The sequence below is a fragment of the Anguilla anguilla genome, chromosome 7 (assembly GCF_013347855.1).
Source record: "Anguilla anguilla isolate fAngAng1 chromosome 7, fAngAng1.pri, whole genome shotgun sequence".
Taxonomy (NCBI): Eukaryota; Metazoa; Chordata; class Actinopteri; order Anguilliformes; family Anguillidae; genus Anguilla; species Anguilla anguilla.
The window spans coordinates 15,791,639-15,812,261 of record NC_049207.1 but is presented as its reverse complement, the minus strand read 5'-3'; the positions used below and the strand labels follow the sequence as shown (position 1 = coordinate 15,812,261).

Below are 20,623 nucleotides of genomic sequence, written 5' to 3'. Positions count from 1 at the left end.
ATAATAATTTGGCTGTTATTACTATGGAATGTTTCTAGCAAATAGATTCTAATATATTGTTTTTTTCTGACTGTTAAAACCATTCAGACGTTTTTTTTTGTTAATAACCGTAAACAATTTTCTATTCTAAATTATAGTTTATGACTACTAAGCTAATTTAGTAATTTCAGAGAGATTCATGGAATATTATAATTCACTTTAAAATGAAATTACATGGTTGCTGACAGTGTATTTGGCCCAATGTAAATGTCCCACAGGCCTTAAGACATGCTTTAACAGTTAACTGCACATAGCAAAAGGAATCATTTTAAAATCTGTCATATATTGGCATTCAGCACACACTTCAAGATCTTGGCCAAAGCAACATTGTGATCCTTTTTCAAACCTATCTGTCACTGCGTTTAGTCCAATTGCTTTTTCTCTCTGTCATAGAAAATACAGAAAAAAGTTTTACACATTTTAACATTATGTTTCCACACTGAAGGGAAAAAAGGGACCTCAACTATTAATACAAGCCTTTCACAGGAATATGTAGGTGCTTCAAATGTGAGGCTGTACAATAAAAGGCCAAACGACAGATAATAATGATAGGCTTTTATTCTGAATATACTGTATTTGCACAAGAATTACAACATTTCTAGGATTATAAACATTATTCTTTGTTTTTTTTGTTTAATAACATTATGGTACAAATTTATACAAAATTGAGTCAGGCTAGTCAAGCTCCACAAAAGTGTAATGTATTTAAAGCACAATCAAGGGATATTGACAGAGTGACCCGCTGGTTGCTGGCACAGGGGCAGCAGGCACCGAGCCCCTCCATATAAACACACATCAAGCAGTCTCCATAGAACAGTCCAGAAAAAAGCACGACCCAGACGACCTGCACAAAGAGCACTGACAGCATTAAACACACGTCCAATCACATCGCAGTATTGGATCCTGAAGCGACAGCATCTGATTTTAGCACTGAGAACGACGGCAAAACTCGAAAAACAAAATGTGTGGAAGTCATCGTTGATAACGGCACAATATCAGCCCCCCCTTACTTGTTTACTGTGCATTTGACTCTTTCAAACAAAATTTTATTCAAGTAAACTGCTAGTGAAACTAACTGGGTTTATCTTGGGCTTCCTTTTCAAGATTTTCTATGGTTTGACATTTAAAAGCCAAGGTTCCATTTATTTACCTCTGGTGATGGTCACCTCTCAAGATGGTCATTGTAATGTGTTAAAAAACAAATGCTGTCTCTTTCAGGAAAACGGCAGTAGCGCTGATCCATATTAAGAACAAAGGCTTCATATAATATTCACTGTATTATACTTATGTAAATTGAATACCTAAGAAGGATTATTGTCTGTCACTGATGTCATATCATGCATTTAGGGAACAACGTCAACAAAACTGGCCTTTTACACTGTGTTGGATTCACCCCTCCAAACACATTTTTGAAGATAACAGATGAAAAAGGCCTATGGCACTTAATGTCACTTTTTGAATATGAAATGCAATTGGTCTCGGTTACATGAATTTTTCCAACAAGTGCAGTGAAGACAAAAACTTTACCAACTGTTTACGAAAACGTTTACCAACTGTATATATCATATCCATATCTTTGAAATGGAGATTTAACTTTGGTGGTTTAAATTTCCCAAGCAGAAGCAAGCACTGTATCTGTACGATTGTAGCCCTTATTTATTTTTTGGTAAATAATGACCAAATAGTGTACAAATAGGGCCACTATATTCCACCACTGTCTATTATTCTAATAATGCAAAATCACATAGAGTAACTCTATGTGATGATGGATCATATGTGTACCTACCGTAATGCAACTCCAATGAAGGGGAATAAAAATTTATGAGCATTCTAATGGCCAAAACCACTTCACATAATTATGCGATTTTGAGGAGATCTAAATAGCATGTCTTGGGCAAGTGTTAAAGGTTCCTGTGTCCATATCCTAAGGATGTAAGATACAAATCTTCTGATATGCCCGATTTCGGGCAAATATAATTTTTATTGTCTGTTACAAACTCAACCCATAATCCATTGCTTACACAACCACATTATTGTCTTTATGTCTTGAATCATTATATGGAGAGAATATAATGACTGACTTCATATTTTCTGGAATGAGCAGTTATGCAACCACTGAATCCAGGTGTAAGTCACATATTTACACAAATACCTCAGTGTGACTGCAGGAATAAACAATCAGGCTCCAGCCTTCTCTTGTGTACAGTGCAGCAAAAGTGATTTTCACATCCAGGTACATAACTTCAATGCAGGAGGATCATTAGAAAGTAAATTACAAACCACCCCATGTTGTCTAATGTTAAAGCAATGGACAATCTGAATAATAATAATAATAATAATAATAATAATAATAATAATAATAATAAAAACATTTGCAGCTGAAAACTTTTTTTTTAAAAACATTTTTTTAAACCAAAGTTCCAAATATCGCTAGATCAAGAATACTTCCCTGCTCAAATATATAAATACAATATTGCAATTTCTTTCATTCAGTGAAGTCCTCTAATCATGTGGTAAATCTTGCTTATTTTTACAAAAATAAATTGCGTAGTTATTTAAACTGCATATCATAATCAGACTTACAGTTGATTGTAGTCTATACTTTCTTTGCAATATTGGGTTTATTCATATTCACAAATACATTGTCCCTGCAGCACTTCCCACTATTTATTACTGCCAGGATTACACAGTTTGCACACCACAGAGAAGTCCTTTTTCCACCCCCCAGCTTTATTCCATAGCATACCTTGAGACAGCCTGCCTCATCCACTAAGATGCTTTAAGAAAGCATGCTTATCTGACCGATCGGACGGAAATCTGAACAGGAATCTAAAATGAGAATAGGAAAGCAGACGAGTGAAAAAGTAACCCGCCTGAGAAATATCTTCATGTTTTTATACCAAACTTGAGTTAACTAAACCCAGTTATATTGTGTGGAAAGGTTCTGAAAAATTCTGAGTTTGTGCCATATTGAATAATTCTGACATGAAACCATTTTCCCTAAAGTTCCATGATTTCAAACATTCACAGGTATTTGTGCCATTTTGTTTAAACAAGTATTACAGTAGTTTGCACACATATCAAAATTCCCTGTCTCTTTGACTAAGTAACCTCTTTTTTTGCATAAACACTTAATATCAAAACCATAGAAAGAAACCTAAATTAAACAGCAAAAACATGCAAAAAAGGCCAAGAAAACGGGCTCCAAAGTAAAAATATATAGATGAAAATCTAAAAGATTGCACTGAAAACATTTTTTTTTCCAATGGCTTTAAGAATTCAAATAAATAAATAAATACAAATGAAAAGATTTGGCTAGCTGTCAATATTCCATCGCACAATAAAGAAAGCCAATGAAGCTAGCACAATGCACAGCGATTTTGAGGTGAAAGCGTGCCCTTTGGCATGGTATCACAAGACCACAAGGCCTTGTTCACGTGCAGAGTGAAGTAGAGACTGGCAGCAATTCCCTGTATTTTCAGGGTTAAAAAATCTATAAAATAAGGAGATAAACAGTCTGCAAACAAAAACTGCATATTTAACTACCTCAGGAAACACAAAGATGGTGGCAGTGATGACCCCCATAAAAGATGTGCATCTTAACGGTTCAATTAAAAATGTATTTCAAATGGGATATCTAATTGCTTCCTTATAAATGGATTGTAAAGAGATGTTGTGATATGCCTGGGAGCAAACCATCAGCACCCTGGCATGAGGTGGAAGAGAATGAGGCCTCATTTCGAAAAGTTAAAAAAAAAAACTTGTATTGTTTTTTTTTTACTTGTATTTTTCTGCTTTGCTTGCAGGAGAATTCTGAGTCACTTCTGCACAGAAATCAGTCACTAGCCATCCCAAACCTTTCAACATAAACAATCAAGTAAAAACAAGAACTAACAAATAAATACAAACACCACGATACAATGGCTAGAGGCAGAATTTCTGTTTGAAATATCTGGCAGTGTAATTCAATTTGATTACTTTTGTGGTTTTATTTCTTTACATACTGCAGCACACCAAAAAACCTACAACAAAAATGAAGTAGTTTAATCTCCATTCTCCCTTTCTGGGATAAGGCAGTCCTCTCCGTTGCCTCTGCAGGACACGTGTAGGCTTGAGATCGCTCCATGTTTATCCTTAACAGACGTCCCCTTGGCCCACAGAGCAAGACTTGGGAATACATACTATCCACATACCATAGTCTCACTTCCTGGGTGGTTACGCAGCCTCCATCCCCCTCCGGTCAATGTAGAATCTCAGAAAGAAAATCTGGCAGGATCCTGAAATGTATGGGAGGACAGCGGTGGACAATCCATGGGCTCTTAGGTCATGACGGGTAGTGTCTCGGCCCGGCCAGGACCCAGAGGAGAACCAGCTGGACGGCCATCGTGGACCAGAGAGACGGGCTCAAACTGGACCCCCCACCACAGTCACTATCATCCTCCTGTCACCACAGAGGCAAATGGTTACAGTCAGTGACATGGCAGCTACTTTAAGACTCTCTCTCTCACCTACAGTACAGACCTGTGTACCTGATTCTCAAATTGTGAATGCTAAGACTCATACATGCAACTAGACTTGAATGTAATCGCTCAGTCTGCAGTGCAGCTGGGGCTGTGATTCGCATGTATGATCCAGCCATACGATTCCTGTTAGCATATCCCAAAATGCCTGTCAGTCTAACTCCACTACAAAAGCTGAACTGTCAATGACTGCACTGTCTGTGAGCTCCAGTGTAGTCCTTAGGGAAGCCAATGTAAGGGATGGTCTAATCTGTTTATAGGCTTGAACATAATAATCTACTGGACACTGTCAAAACCCAGGAAGCACGTCTGCTGCCTCCTATGTTTATTCCAAAGAAACTATCTCTCAGAAAGCATCGCATTCCAAAAATTAACTTTCTCCTGCAGAAATAGGGAGGAAAGGGCTATGGTCTATATTTTCTATCACTCATTTTGCAGAACTGGTATGTGCCATCCCATTTTTTTTCTGTCTCATCTGTTTTGAGGTAAAACAAACGGCTCTTTCAGTGGGAGTCTGTACACACACACACACACACACACACTTTACAACAACACATGTTTACAAAGACAATCAGTACATGAACCAAGAGCAGCATAAATTAATGTACATTTTAATGCATTACAAAAACATAAAAAATGCAATGTTACCCTTTTGCTGTCTTTAGGGCATCCAATTGGTTAGTTATGTTAGTTTTACCTTCTTGGAGTGAAATCTTATTCAGATTTATGGGACCCTGACATTTACTGTATATGTTGGACTCAAAAATCCCCTCCCATCCCTGTCTAAATAAACTGATAAATGAAAAATGTGAAACAAACCCTTTAAATATTATTCTGCAGTTGTACACATGCCTACATGGGCACATGCATTCACACAAACACACATACTCAAACACATATGTCCAAACACACACACACACACACACACCTAAGGGCATCTTAAATAAATGACAGAAAAGAGATGAGACTGACCCTTGAAAGCACATGAACACTTGCAGTAAAATGAAGAGAGGAGTCGAGGCCAAGGCAGAGCCACGACTCGTCGTGCATATAGGCTCATCCTATTAATAACGGCAGCATGAGCGACCAATCGAAAAGCAGGACGTGATGAGTGGCCAATCGAAACGCAGGATGGGAACAGAATACAAAGAGAGGTGATAAAGAAAGGGATGAGAGAGAGTCATGCAACATCTGATCTGGCTGTTAGCAGAGTTAATGTGCAAGGCAAAGGAACAAAAAAAGAGAAAGAGAAAAGCATCCATATAGGCAGAGTAAGTGTCACAAGTAAAGTTTAAACTTTTAAAAAATGACAAAAGCAGGAAGAGACACAAGTAAGAGACTGCTTCAAACAAACACATCAAGCGAGCAAGCATCCAGATTTCACAGACTAAGGCTTGTATTGAGAGGTTAAAGTCTTGGCCTAGAAAAAATTATTAATGGGACATATTCCTAAACATTAGCCTTAGTGTGTGAAAGCTGAAAATCACTTATAGAGAAAGGCAGCCATTCTTATAAACAAATAGCTGTAACAGCATTCAGCAGTTCAGAAATTCCACAACATATTTAAAGCACGTGTACTGATTAAAAGATGTTCATTTGAGTTGCATAAACAGAAATGAGTCCTTTTGCTGCATTGACGGGTCTTGGTGAACAGAAGGTAAGAATACCCTATTTCAGATGGGAGTGACTTACACGTTCATCGTTGTCAAAACAGACGTCCGGTCCTTTCCTGTACCTTGGATTCTGTGCTAATTCGCAGGGGTCTGGACCAGAGGCTAAAGTAGCATGCTTAGGAAACAACCAAACTTCTTAAGCCTCTTCATTTTAAAATGCATTTGCCATATTTTTTTGGTTAAGCTATAAGCTACAATTCATGGTTACCTTTATTAAATTATGGAAGAGCTAAGTAGGAAACCAGATAATGCAATTTATCTCCAGAGAACCAGGTTTAAAATGTTAATCCTTATGTACTGTATGGCGAATGTATGATGTGACTGTTACACGTATGGCTGATTTATTACTTTTATTTCTGTTATTATTACTGTATTAAAAACAAAATAGAGGAAAAACATTGCTCAACCTATGACATAAATTGGTAAAAAAAAAATCAGACATAAAATGAATATAAATAATATGAATTAGTCCCTAATTATTATGAGTTATGCTGTGCACAACTGCTGCTGGTAAAGGATACATGGTTGCTCTGCTTGGACCAATTTTTTGCTGTCACATGGCGTACAGGTGTCCTTGGCATCGACAATGAGGAACAGCAGGTTTGTATTCATGATTTTTTCTCCGTGGTACATTCTGAAAAAGAAATGCACGTGCATGACACACGGATGCACTGACCAAAATAATGAGGTCGTCTTGAGCTCATTCTGACACAGGTGAAGGTCAGTAGCGTGCCTGTGCCACCATATCCATTTCAGGTGAAGGCATTAATGACAGAACATGTCCTGAGCTTGTACCTCAAAGCCCTTTGTTGGTCATGCAGCCCTACCCTTATGAATTCAAACCCCAAAGGAAAATCACATCAATGTCTTTAGTTTGCCATTGCGACAGCCTGACCTTTCCTGGTCTGTAATCAAAGGAAGAGGTGGAATGCTAAATATCCTGGCATCAAAACAAGTCTCCTTCATGCATGGGAGAGTGCCTCACTGGGAAGGGATTATTGCTTCAAGAAAGTTGGTTTCATGTATCTCAACCAAAACAAACAAAGTCCAAAAAGGGTTCACTTCAAAAACTTTTCCCAGCAACGAAATCTTTATTGACATGGGTCAAAACATTCATATAAAAAAAGGTATCAACAAGACAGGCATTTTTTACCATTGAAATAAATGACTGCAATACCTGCAGTAAAATAACTGCAATACCTGCAGTGAATGAAACTGCAATGGTGAAATGGAGGTTCTATGAATATCCCATGTACCAAAACTCTATGCCCAAACACATCAATTTTCTGTACCGTGACCATGTGTAGGCCATGATAGAACAGGGAAATGTGCACATTTGATTAACGTAAATGTTTCGAAGAGTTTTGATGCTTGCAATATCCATTGAGGTATTCTAGATAGCTACGTAGAAACGCTCTTCGATAAATCTTCTTTCAGCTGTCATTTAATGTGTGTTGCAAACTGGAGCTAGTAATGCATTTTATGTTTTCCGAGAAGAGTCACCATGAATTTGAAAAAGAAATCTAGAGAAAGAATTTTGCTGGCTAAACTGATAGCCCCAGATCAACAGTCCTTACAAGCTAAATATAAATGTCTTTGTATGTCCTACCAAATATTTTCCTTGGGTTCTTCTTAGGTGCCTTTAAAATTTATGAGCTTGTATTGCTGTAATAACCAGAGAGAAGGCTGTGGATTTGGGCAAGGCCTAGATTAAATTACATATGCTGAAACCCAAGGAACCAGCACACTTGCCTGGAAATGGAAGTTTCTTTATTGCAGTTGTTAAATTTTACATGTCTATAGTCGTTAATGTGGAAGAAAGAAATATAGCATGCATACTACTGCACGTGGGGATCTTAAAAATGCCACTTATGCAACTCCCTCGACATTTTTCCCTTTAGTGAGTTTACATTAAATTCACAGCATGTTACATTTACAGTTGATGGGGTGCCTGACTTAGTTTCTAAATGGATTTGTGTGAGTTTCAAGCATATTAAAATCCCGACGTGCTATGCACTGCTTCTGCAAACCAGGAAACCAACTCCATACCAGACCCAGTCCCAGTGGAACCCTGACATTCTAGGACATGCAGTTACTGGGGATCTTCTTACAGCACGTCACCCTTTCACGCTGATGTCTCCATCCCGCTCCTGCTAAATCACTCATTTGACCTTGAAACCCATGCCTTTCAGTTTTAGAAGACGCCTGTTCAAACTGTAGTCGATATGCCTAGGCTGGCAGGTCGTGTTCAGGACTAACGGCCAATGCGCTGCTTCTTCTCAAAGTGGACCCCTACCTGGAGCAGTTTACACAGTCCAGTATTCCTTTAATGGACTTCTCATTACTTTCAAAGAAGTACTGGGTCTGTTCCGTGATGCAGCTCTCCTTGGAGAGAGCATCTGTAAGGTCATCCTCCATGTCCGCTGTGGGAAACAAGCAAAATACACACATGGACGCACACGTGCAGGCACACACACACACACGCACGCATAAGCACACATGTGAACCTAGGCATGCACATACACCACTGCAATAAATGTATTGCTAAGTAACACTGAGCTAACTGAAAAAATGTGTACTGATTAAATTCTAGCAGCTTTGGAAATATATCTTAGAACTAAGCGTGATTCTATAGCGCATAGTTCACATGGACCTAAATCACTGATATGTACACAGAGTCAGAGCAAGTGATATAAGGCATAGCAAACTCAGTGATGATAGATGGAGACCTGTGATGTGTCTGTTCAGTGTAAACACTTAAAAATTACAGAGCCTTCGCCAACTTCAGACAAATACTACGCTTTCAACGAGAAGCCAAACGTGACATGAAATCTCATGATTCATTTCTGCTTTCAAGGTTCTAACAATATTTGAATGGATAATGCATTTAAAAACATGAATGGGTTATGAAACTATTTCAAAATAAATTAATAGAAACTGGTCAAAAATAAACTTGCTAAAATGAGTTATTTATGCGATCTCACCTGCTTCGAGGACCTGAGGAAATGTTAAACTAAGAAATAGCTGCTGCAATATCGACCTGGCACAGGAAAAAAAAATCAGTGAGTAGGCAATATTCACTTAGCGCACACAATGAAATATGTTTTATGTGAACAGCATGTCTGAAAGATATCCTTTGATGCAGACTTCATATCAACTTTAACATCGACAATGAGCGAAATTTTGATATTCAGAAGGTGGATGCTTTCAATCATGAAACTATTTGTACTCCAACCTAAAGTGACTGTACTTACAGATGGCTTTTTCTCTAGCCTGTTCTTTAAATATGGGCAACAGATGTATCTTTTCAGGGTTATAATGGAAAACAAAATCCACCATTTCACCACTAAGCTCTCCTCTGTTAACCTCTGATTGCAGACTTTGTGAATGACCAAAAGGAATTAGTCCAATAATGTCGACTGAAATATGTACAGCACACTGTTCCCAGACAACACCACCCTCGTCATGTTCAGTGTACACACAATATTAAAACATGCCGTAATTTATTTCCTGTTTGTGTAGAGTTTTGGGATACTGCTTCACGTCACCAGCAGTCCCGTTAGTTGTTCCAGGGGACTGAAGCATGGACGAAAGTAAACATGCAATCCCTGAACATCACTGAACTCACCACATTGCAGCTGAAGCCCACCATCCAATATTCAGTATTTCTGCTATTGTAGGCTGTGAAGGAAAAAGACCTAGCATTAAATGTAACACTGACATAGGAAGGGAAGCCATTCATATAATGCTAAGTGCCAGTGAGAAGTTTGCCTAGGTTGGGTGCCCCTTCCTTTTTTCCTCTGTCTAACAGGAATGCTCTGTGTAAGGGAAACTAGAATTCGAAATATGCAATGATCTTTTGACAAAATATTTAAAACGTTACCAACAAAAATTCACAAGAAATGAAAAAATAAAAGAATCACAAGAACATTCCAACAGAAGGGGACGAAGAGTAAATCTGGGGCTATTTAAGCACCCAAAATAAGACTAAACGAATCAACAACGGCTCGGCTCTGCTTTTAATTACGAGCGCCCTGTTTCGATTAGGTTTTGCATGCGAGCGTGCTGTTCTGCTGCGGTTCCCCGGTGGTGATTCACGCTGAATCTCCCTTTCACTTAGGCGGTTAACTCACGACATAGACGGAGCGAAGCCCGGCCGCCGCTTTGATCTCCCGCTGCGGGTCGCACACCGACTGGTAGTCGTACGTCTTGTTGTACGAGTAGACCGACGCGTTCACCAGGCTCTTCATCAGGTTGGGGTCGATCTCGCCGAAGAACTGCCCAATCTGCGGCGGGCGATGAAAGGTGGTAGCGAACACTCAAACGCGCATCTCTTTGTATAAGAAGGTGACTACCTAATTCTGACTTGAAGGCAAAGCACCGTATAAGACAGGGAATTATGATGGATCTTGAAATTAGCTCCAGAGATTTGAAAAAACGTTATCTTTTACACTTGGGGTTTGTTGATTTTGAGACAGACAGAATACAGTTTAAATTCACGTACTTCCATCAATATTCTCATTAGAAATGTGTACAGAACACAGGGGATAGTAAACACATCTGCAATACACATGCAATTCTGGAAAGATCACTGTTTATCTTAACTTACTCAGACCCCACAGACCCCACCCTGTACTGAGAAATCAGATACTTGGGGAATCCAACATAAGTAAACCGGGAGGGCCACCAGGAAATATAAGAGTATAAATTCCCTTTTCACCGTGCAATAATGCGAATAATAAATTAACATCCTCCGCTCTTTTCAGAGTGCTCTTGTCCCCACTGTACCTTATTTTAATTCTCTTTAGATTATGGACCACATTCAATACATGACCCTAGGTCCCCACTTTAATAATCCTGGCAAATATTAAGGCAGTGATATATTTACCACTCACTGGACCATGATTAGCCTGTCCTTGTTTGTTTTAATGGCGTAGATAAAATATTAATTTAATTCCTTCCATCTGTGGGAAATAAAGGTGCAGGAAAGCTACAATGTACAGTACAAGGCTGCTTAACCTGCACCGTACTCCACTACAGGAAGCTTACCTGAGTGATATAGGCATCTTTATTCGACATCAATAGAAACCCACCATCGTCGAGGATAACACAGTCAACATTCTGCAATTGAGAAGAGTTTTCCACAGTCACTGGGGGGAGAGACTAAAGGAGTTGCGTTCTTGTGTTCTGAAGAGCATGAGTCGCACCGTACCTGACTATTCCTCACACAGCCACAGATCTCATCCTTGCACTGTAGGGGAAAGAGTCATAATGCTGTCTCAATAAATGTTCATTTTTCTGCGAACGTTCATTATGCACCTACTTAAGAACATTGAGAGAGGTTAGGAGCAAATACTCATTTTTAGAAATAGGAAATGCTATCTCAGATATATTTTTGCTTGCAAAATTCTTGCCTTATCAGACATCATTCATATTTCCTTGGTGGGCCAAATTGCTTTTTAAATAATAGGCATCAAAGCAGTTGGAAGATTATAGATCAATTCAGGTTATGTTGCTTTATGGCACAACACCAATACCCCATTACGGAATTGAACACCCAGCTGTCTGGCTACAGGCCCGAAACACTGCTTCAGTCTGCCAAGCAGATTAAAATTCTTTAGAATGAACGTTCTTTCTTACGTTTGTCTTCATTGTGGCGTTCATGAAACTTAGCATCCAGGCGGTGATGTTAAGCTTCACACCGACCACTGCAAACACACATAGTGGATAAGAGCAAATCGGAGGCCATTTTTCCCACCATCTGGAACGCTTACATTTTGTTCATTTTTTGTTCAGTAGCTTCCAGACATCATGAAAGAGTAGCACTACATGTACTAAAAACACTGACGAATATAAAATAGAACAGTTAGGATGTCAGGTGGGAAAAGATGTTGCGTGGTAACCGGTGTTTGTCCGTTTCGAACTGCAAGCTTGTCCTTACCAGCTGGCTTCAGCTTCACCCCATCGATGTTCAGCTCGACAGCCTTGCTGACCAAGATGCCAGAATCAATGTCAGCCTCCCCGCTTTCTGAGCCAGAAGAAGAAAGGAAGACGAGGGCACATTAAAGAAGTGTTGACAGCGCTGTTTTAGTGCTTGAGCTAAAAAGAGTTTTTTCCCCCTCCTTTTTGGCTGAACGGCGCCCCTGCTATTGAGATCAGAGTGAAACATCAAAGGGAAAGCAAGGGTCCCTGCGCTCATTTCTGTCCCTTTGCACATGACTGGCGCAGCGAGTTCCAGGCGGCTTCTGAAGCCAAGCCGGGTCGCTCCCCTGTGCCACCCCACCCTGATTTCCACCGGGACCCTGAGCTGGCTTTGGTGTGTAGAAGTGCAAGGTGTGAGGGGGGTCTGCCTGAGGTAAAAGGCAGCTGTGCTCAGAGTTCAGAGGCTGCCCCCTGGCACCGTGCGGCAGCGGAACTGAGAAACAGCCCAAAGTCTCCCAAACAACATAAAGTTCATGTGCAGCGTTATCCCACTATCTGACATCTGCGAGGCCACGCCAACAAGATTTGTGGCAACACAGTGTGTTTGGGAAGGAGCGTGAAGAGACTTGCATGTGTGTGCACGTGTATGCATGTGTGTGCAGACACGTGTGTGTATGTGTGTGCGTGAGAGAGAGAGAGAGTGTGCGTGCGCAGACAGAGATGAAGAGCACTTCAGACAGGGTTGGGGGTGACGTACTGTTGAAAGGTGGCGCAGTGAAGATGTAGATGTCATTGTCCAGACTCCTCTTGTAGAAGCTTGATTCATATGTCTCTGGGTTCTCTGTCCATTCCACCCCAGCACTGCAGACAAATCAAAATAAAAGGAGGCTGAGACATTCCAGGTCTATGAGGACAACCAAACAGGAGTCACCGATGAGACTGAATCAGAAAAGGAGTCCATAACTTCAAACACTCTGCAAGGGGTGTCCGTGACATTCCACCACAGCTTACTACCGTTATCGCCAAACACGTTCAATCAAATACGAAAAGGGAGGAGGGGTGTCTTTACAACCAGCTGCACTTAAGCACTAATACAACATTCAGCTGACAAGAATTCATTACAAGGACATCAAACAGAAAAGGAATTACACAGAGAAAAATTATACTTGGGCATCTGTGCTGACCACATGCAATAAACAGCATTTGGACAAAATTTATTCCAACGAGGGTAGCCAGCGAATCTCACTGGCCCCAAAACAGGGAAATGGCAAAAGAGCAAATGGATACTCAATATACGAGTTTCTCCTTAAGCAGGACTACTTGATATATAACAGCTGGCTTTAGCTTTCAGTAGTTAGCAGTGGAATTAATGTGTGTGTGTGTGTGTGTGTGTGTGTGTGCGTATGTGTGAGTGTGTTTGTGCGTGTGTGTGGTGTCCACGCATGTGTGTGTGAGTGTGTGAGAGAGAGAGAGATAACATGAAATATATCTGATTACAGAAAGAGGGGAGTTCCAATGTCTCCTTCATATAGATGTTGAGATACATTTTTTTATCATTAAAAATGCAACGGTGTTTCAATATAAACAGTAGGGCTGCATCAATCCCATAGTGCATTGCTCCACTGCAAACAGAGGCCTCAGCCTTTTCAAATACTAATAACAAAAACTATGCAACAATATTGAAACAGGATCCAAATAAAAGACATAATTAATTAATCATTATCTGTATTTCTATTTAATGTTTTTCCCCCTTTATAAGAGCCAAAAATAAAATGCTGGTTTTGTTAAAAGATTCATTATTTTCTTTATCTGTGTTGGCTTTGTGATTCCTTTTTTGTGAAAAATCTTTTTTTTTGCAGTGACCCACAATGTATCCATTTTTACAAACTGTTTGTTTTTATAATAATTTTGATAGTACATATCTTGTGGTTTTTTCAGAACAAAGTGATCTTGCGCAATTGGCACAATTATGTATGCAATTCTGGCCAGTCCACAACTTTGAGATTCTACTGTTTAACTGAAAAACAAAAAAGACACACAAAAACAAAAAGTATAAAACAAAACTCAAAAGTAATAAATAAATTAAACTGAAGACAAAGAGGAACAGAGAAAAAGAGAGAAAAGGGTCAGGCAAGAAAGACAGAGGGAGAGATGAGGATTTGGTCTGTATGTGGGCTACTTTCAGTTCCAGTGATTAGAACCAGGTGCCAGTGGTCATTTGATTGGTGCCTCAGGTCTGTGTTACAGTGACATAGAGCAGCGAACAGACAGTCGCAGGCCAAAACCAACAAACAGTCACAGGCCAAAAACAACTCTGTCCACAGCCAAGGCAACACTTACAAATACATAAGGTGATCGTGACCCACTGGACCCTAACAGTTTAAGGGACATGTTTTTGCGTACCTTTGCGGGTAAACACGTGTAATCCCCCCGTCGGTGGCGACGAACCTGGCTTGAATTCCACTTCTGAGGTTTGAGAGAAGGCAGACATTAATGCGGGTAGCACAGTGGCATTCTCCACAGGCTCTGCTAAGTGAATGTGATGTAATGTAATGTAATGTAATGGAGGGAATCATGTTCAGTATGACATGTTTATTATAACTCACAGATTCTGCTCCTTCCAGAGCTTGACCAGGTCTGTGGTCAGTCCGGCATCCAGCAACAGTCTGTTGACAAGAGAAACATTACCTGAAAGACAAAAACCCACCATGTTAGCTTAGGGATTCAACATGGTAAATTGCCAAGTATTAATGCAGCATCATGTTCTATGAAGAGAGGGGTTCAAAATATAGTTAGCAAGCTATTGTAAGCCAATAAAATATTGCATGGCATGGTGTAACATGGAGCACATTTCATAGCATGGAGCACATTTCATCAAAATGAACACACTTTCTCAGGACATCGCTAGTTGCGATGAAAGGTCAGGCATATGTTCTGTAAACCTAGCTATTTGGACTACATCATTTTTCAATTAAATTTAATGAGAAAATAAACATTTCTTCAGTTTTACCCTGCATGCTTCTTATACAATGTCAATGTCTTGGAAAAACAACCCCATCTAACACTAATTTTCTCATTTTGGCCAAGCCTTTGGTTGAAATAAAAGGTTCTATAGCCATGCCAAAATAGAATGTGCTTTTCATTTGTTGGTTTAATGGGGCATGCAATTAAATAGGGTGTTTTGTCTTTTTAGGTGGCAGTGGTTAAACTTGTAAACTTGTAAACATAAGGCTACAAGCATAATACCCTGGTGGAGCACCACCATTTTAATTTTGAGCAGGTTAAAAAATCCGAACTTCTTTGGCAATACCCAGCTGTATTGGTATTGGACAATATGTCTGTAAGGAAGTTGCACAAGTGCTCCTGGCTAATTTTTTTTTTTTACTTTTTCTTAATCTGTTAAATAATGTTGACTAAATGTTGATTGTGGTTGTTTAGGAAGACAGATTCTAGGAGACAAGAGATTCCAGATTTCCATAGTTATTGCATAGTTATTTCATAGTTTTTTCCTTGCTAGTTAAATTTCAAGAATACTTGTGGGCTGCAGTAACATGCAAACAAAAAACTAAGAAAGCCTTACAGCTGGCTAACCTCAATAAAACCATAACCATGAACATAAGTAGTTAGCTCTCTTCCAGATAACAATAAAAACCTGGTAATGAGTAATTAATTACTATTAATACCATATTTGGTCCATTATTTTGTTTGATTGTCTCTATCCCCAAACACAGAGGAACTAATCTGTCCCCACTGTATTATTTTCCATGCAATTTATCAGGCTTAGCCAACAAGGCAGTTCACTAACAAATGACAACAAAACAAAACAGTATTTCAGTTTTACTTCTGGGTGGCAAATAAGTCAATGTAAAATAACATATCATTTTAATTTATTGAAAGTGTAGGAAATGGTCTTTTATTTCTTTTTTCAGGCATACTGTTCACATTAATCCCATATTATCTATTCGTTTAAAACTCAAATTCTTGCAGCTGCTTGCATGCTATGATGAGTTTGACACTGCAGCACGCAGCACAGAACTAGCAGTACTGAAAGTGCATTTACTCTTAAACCAGACTGTTGTTTGCAAAACAGGAACAGACAGACAGAATGGAGAGAAGACATGCCTTCCTGACAGCATGTTACACTGAAATAAAATATAATTTAAAAAACCCTCTTCCACAGCACAGTAAGTCTCAAACTTACTGTACAATTGATGTTGATGACCTTGGCAAAATGCTGAGCTTGTGCTCACCCAGATGATGGTCTATCACTGACAGATTGCGTTTGGTTTATCAAGACCATTAGCCAGATGGGGAGCAACAGAGCACTGACTTTGTCTCGCCTTCATCACATTAATGGAACAAAAGTGCTGCTGAGGAGTGGGGCATGTTGGCTCTTTTCCAGAATTTTCTTTATTTTCACCAGTCAAGCATGAGATTCAACAGGTTAAGTCCCCCTACTACCTAGCTTCTTCACCATTCAAATGAGGCCATGCACTACTGCAACAGTCAACTGAGGGCATCGCAGTCTATTAAAAACAACCGCATAATCAAAGTTATACAAAAAACATCAATCTAAAACCATCAAAATAATCATAAAATAATAACTAGAGTGCCATGTTTCTCCATGTTTGGCATATCTAGCTACTAGATATTCCAAACTAGTTCAACATGCACCACTGGCACAGGTCCATAGCAGATGATAGTGGAAAAGAAAGCAAATGATGAGTCAGAGCAAGACATTGGTCTGATCACGATAGAGATATAGGGGAATGGGCTAATGTTACCCCAGACAAATCTAATGGAGTGACTCATTTTGAAGTAAGCATGGCGTTGTCCTTGAGAAACTGACCACTGTGAGGGACAGCGATGAGTCACTTGGGCAGATCACCATTACACATTCACTTTAGTGGGAGGGTGGGCTTTCAAAACGGGATTGATCAGAGAGAGAGTGGAGGAATTTTATCGATTGGGCGCATGACCTCAGGTATTAAAGCACACAAATTGTAATGAAATTCTTGTTTGTGTAACGGAACACAGAGATGCGCTCATCTTTGCACCTCTGAGCTGAAAGACAAGATGTGCGTTTGGAGGACAAAGGCAGAATGGTTTGTTACGTAATGTTAATTTTGTGACTGATGTCAGCAGATTGACAAACCAGAAAATTCTCTTCTTCACATTTTAACGTACTTTTCAGATCCTGCACCAGTCCATTACTGACATGAGCTGTAAAACTGTAGTACAACTCTATACTGAGCAGCACAGCTCAGAAAACAACAGGTGTAACGCTTTTATAGTCTTTATGTTTCCAATCAAATGTGATTGAAGGCAGTCCTGGAATTTTAATGGACTGTACAAGCCCTACTGGACATAACCAAATATATTAGATGCTTAGAATGTCAGATAAAATAAATTTAAAATGCAATCATATAGAGTAGTACCTTCACTTCTTGCCTAAATTGAACAGAATGAGTTCATGGTGTCAATCATTTTAATATACGAAAACAGGTAATAAATCCGGAGACATAAAAATGTAGTCAAGAACAAATTATGGTAGAAAATAAGTTGAAATGTTCTTTGAGGAACCGTGCGCTGTGTCTGAAAAATTCATTGCTCTGCCTGAATCATTTTCAAACGGATTTGCTACTTCTCAGCTTTTGTTCTTTCCTTGACATGTCCTGCTTTCTCTCACAGACACAGTGTAATTGGACCACTGAGCAATAGCGGTGAGAGGTTAATGGGGAATATAGTACCAGTGTAAATTACAGCTATGGGTTCAACACATATAGCACATGTGTGGCCAGCTGCGTAATTAACATAATGTTAGTGTGACATTTCATTTGCGACGTGCTAAGCCAGTGAGATCAAAGGCAGCTAAGGAAGGGCGATCGTTTCTCAAAAGTTTTTCAAACGTTCTCCCAGCATGGCCTTCAAGCATGTCACACAAAACTTTTGAAGGTACTCAAGGGCACTGCTTAAACGATCTATTTCTGTGACACTCACACGTGGGGTTGTTGGGAGTTTTCCTGTCAATGTACTCGTTGAAGTCCATCAGGAACTCAGTGTTGTTTTCCGATACCTTCAGGTCTACGCAGTACTCCCTGCAGAAAGGACACAATTTCATAAACTTCAGCCACAAGCCAACTGACAAATTCGGAGCTGCTTCTCTAGCCACAACTTACACGAAATGCTAACACAATTAATGAGACAGATTTACAAAAGGACTTGGTAACAGAACTTCAAGAGGTGACCCTGGTGAAACAATATTGAGCATAAAAACAGCTCTGAAGACCGGCATTCTACTCGGTACAGTCATCATTTAGCACTCAAGCCACAGCATTAGGCACTGAAAACAACTTAACTGCGGTGTCATTTTCACCCTGACTCCGTTCCCGGAGTGATCAAATAGGGACACAAATGAAGCTAAAATGGCGTGTCGTGTAAATTTACGAGCCTTCAAAGACCCATTGTGTCTGGAGACGAGGGCTGTAAATCTGTCACAGATAATCACTTGAGTGAATTCTGCGGTTTCTCCTCCGTTCCTTTGGGGGCTGTTTGGAAAGTCTCAGATGTGTCACAGTGCATTACGACAGCAGGCCGCGAAGCGGGGCCTCCCGCAGCCTGTCAGTCGCACGCCCGGTAATGGCGGATGGACAGCCACGGTGATGGATCGCACCGCGGTCACCTATGCGCATTCCGCACATAAACACGGGTCTGCTCTGGTTTCTAATGCCTCGCCCCACACGTGGAAGCATCGCTCTGTGAGAGGGAAGCCAGAGGCTTTTTTTTCTCTTTTCTTTGGTTCACTCAAGTTTCTCTGCAAGGTTCCGTGCGATGTTCTGTTCGTGTGTTGTCAAGTGTGCACACAGGTTGCGCACTCACCTTGGTGCAATGAATGTATATCCATACTCGTCAAAGTTCTCCAGCTGCATGGTCTCAGAAACTGTGGAGATGTAAAAAAAGACACGTTCAAAACCTTGCAAAATGATAAATCACTCCAGCTCACAAGTAGACGAGCAAAACTTGCAGAGAGAAAGAGAGACAGAGATAACATATAGCGCTGGGTGCTGTACAGCACTGGAAAGTGAACTAGTGAGTGATGACAAAAAAAGCTTTGATCATGAGTAAACAAGACAATTCTCTACAGTTGGAATTTTACCTTTTTACATTATCCCTCCTTAAAGCAATTTGTGTGCATTTATAAATAATACATTCTACAGTGACATGCTGACAAATTTTGCTCAATACAATCCTAGTGTTACTTGACAATTATATAAAATTTGAGGAAACAATGTCCAAGGTTAAATTATTTTTCCAATTCATAAAAGCTTTTATTTATATATCAGATATGAGGTATTTTCTGTAGTTTGGCGTAAACTGTAGAGTATTTTCTGTGGTCAGTTTGCATCTGTTAGTGACTAACATATGTTAGTATATATAGGACATACAACTTTAAAATACGGCTCCACAGACATCATGCAGACAGCTTTCAGTTTGTGAAAACCTCATTTTAAACACCAGCCAATTTGGAGATGGCGTTGCACACTCTGTTTACTGTCAGTGACGCTTCCTGTCTCAGAGAGACAACCATTTTCTCACAAAGTTTTCACATGCTGACTTCATAACGGTTTTTGGACCTGTTTCAGCTCAAGGACAGCCATTAAGGTGACAAGTTGAAGTGCTAGAAACGGCATTAGAGAGGAAACTGTTGTGTCGCGCATAAAAAAGAAGGACACTGATGGTTAGAGGGCCAGAGGCCTGAGACAGGTATGAACAGAAGGTCAGAGGTCACAGGGAAAGGGTTGCGTTTGGCATGCAGGGAGCAGAGGGGAAGGAACAGACACCGGAGAAAGACCATTTTGAGAATACTTGCCATTTTCCCCTGTAGTGAAATTCCAGTAGAGAGAGAGAGAGAGAGAGAGAGCAATTGGAGGGAAAAAGAAAAAGAGGGTAAAACTACAAGGGGTTACTCTCAACAATATTTTATTCAAAAAACAAGCATTGAATAAAAATATTGCAGTCTCACTGAAACAGGGAGAATAGAAATGTCATCAGGATGCAGGCATAAAAAGGAGACTTAAAGATGGTTTCTGACTTGCTTTGTACATGGTACATTTTGGGCAGTGTTAAAATAACACAAAATCCTTCATGTGCAACAACATGAACTGTTGTCAGCAGCAACAATGAACAGCAGCACATGCCATACAGTCTAAAACATGTGAAGCATTTTGGTTGAGAAAAAACACATAACTCCCAGTTATACATTTGTTTCTTATCATTTAGATGGAGTGCCAGCCATTTTAATATACATACTGTATCCAACTGGAGATTTACAGTTTGCTGATACCAATTATCCCATTTTTCTTATCTTATCAGCAAACATCCCCATGTTGTTTTGCAGCAAATGCATGTTCAACAAGCTGCTGCCAAGATTTATTACATCTGTGAAGACTTGTGCAGTCTTGCAAGTTT

The 20,623-nt window shown here is 39.7% G+C and overlaps 1 protein-coding gene across 4 annotated transcripts in view; it reads right to left on the bottom strand.

Annotated features, from left to right (window-relative positions):
- Positions 1–579: 579 nt before the first annotated feature.
- Positions 580–20,623, bottom strand: part of LOC118232093 (voltage-dependent calcium channel subunit alpha-2/delta-1-like) — a 128,971-nt gene continuing 108,927 nt past the window's right edge. For all 4 annotated transcript variants that reach the window (XM_035426710.1, XM_035426707.1, XM_035426708.1 and 1 more), the window contains 17 exons: positions 20,025–20,033; positions 19,034–19,094; positions 18,155–18,252; positions 14,761–14,842; positions 14,558–14,620; positions 12,912–13,015; positions 12,174–12,260; positions 11,873–11,940; positions 11,445–11,483; positions 11,282–11,353; positions 10,366–10,518; positions 9,861–9,913; positions 9,217–9,272; positions 8,529–8,655; positions 6,754–6,866; positions 6,252–6,334; positions 580–4,480 (listed from right to left, as the gene is read on the bottom strand). In XM_035426710.1, coding sequence (XP_035282601.1) covers positions 4,364–4,480; positions 6,252–6,334; positions 6,754–6,866; positions 8,529–8,655; positions 9,217–9,272; positions 9,861–9,913; positions 10,366–10,518; positions 11,282–11,353; positions 11,445–11,483; positions 11,873–11,940; positions 12,174–12,260; positions 12,912–13,015; positions 14,558–14,620; positions 14,761–14,842; positions 18,155–18,252; positions 19,034–19,094; positions 20,025–20,033 — 1,385 coding nt within the window. In that variant the 3' untranslated portion in view covers positions 580–4,363. The remainder of the gene's footprint in view (positions 4,481–6,251; positions 6,335–6,753; positions 6,867–8,528; positions 8,656–9,216; positions 9,273–9,860; positions 9,914–10,365; positions 10,519–11,281; positions 11,354–11,444; positions 11,484–11,872; positions 11,941–12,173; positions 12,261–12,911; positions 13,016–14,557; positions 14,621–14,760; positions 14,843–18,154; positions 18,253–19,033; positions 19,095–20,024; positions 20,034–20,623) is intronic.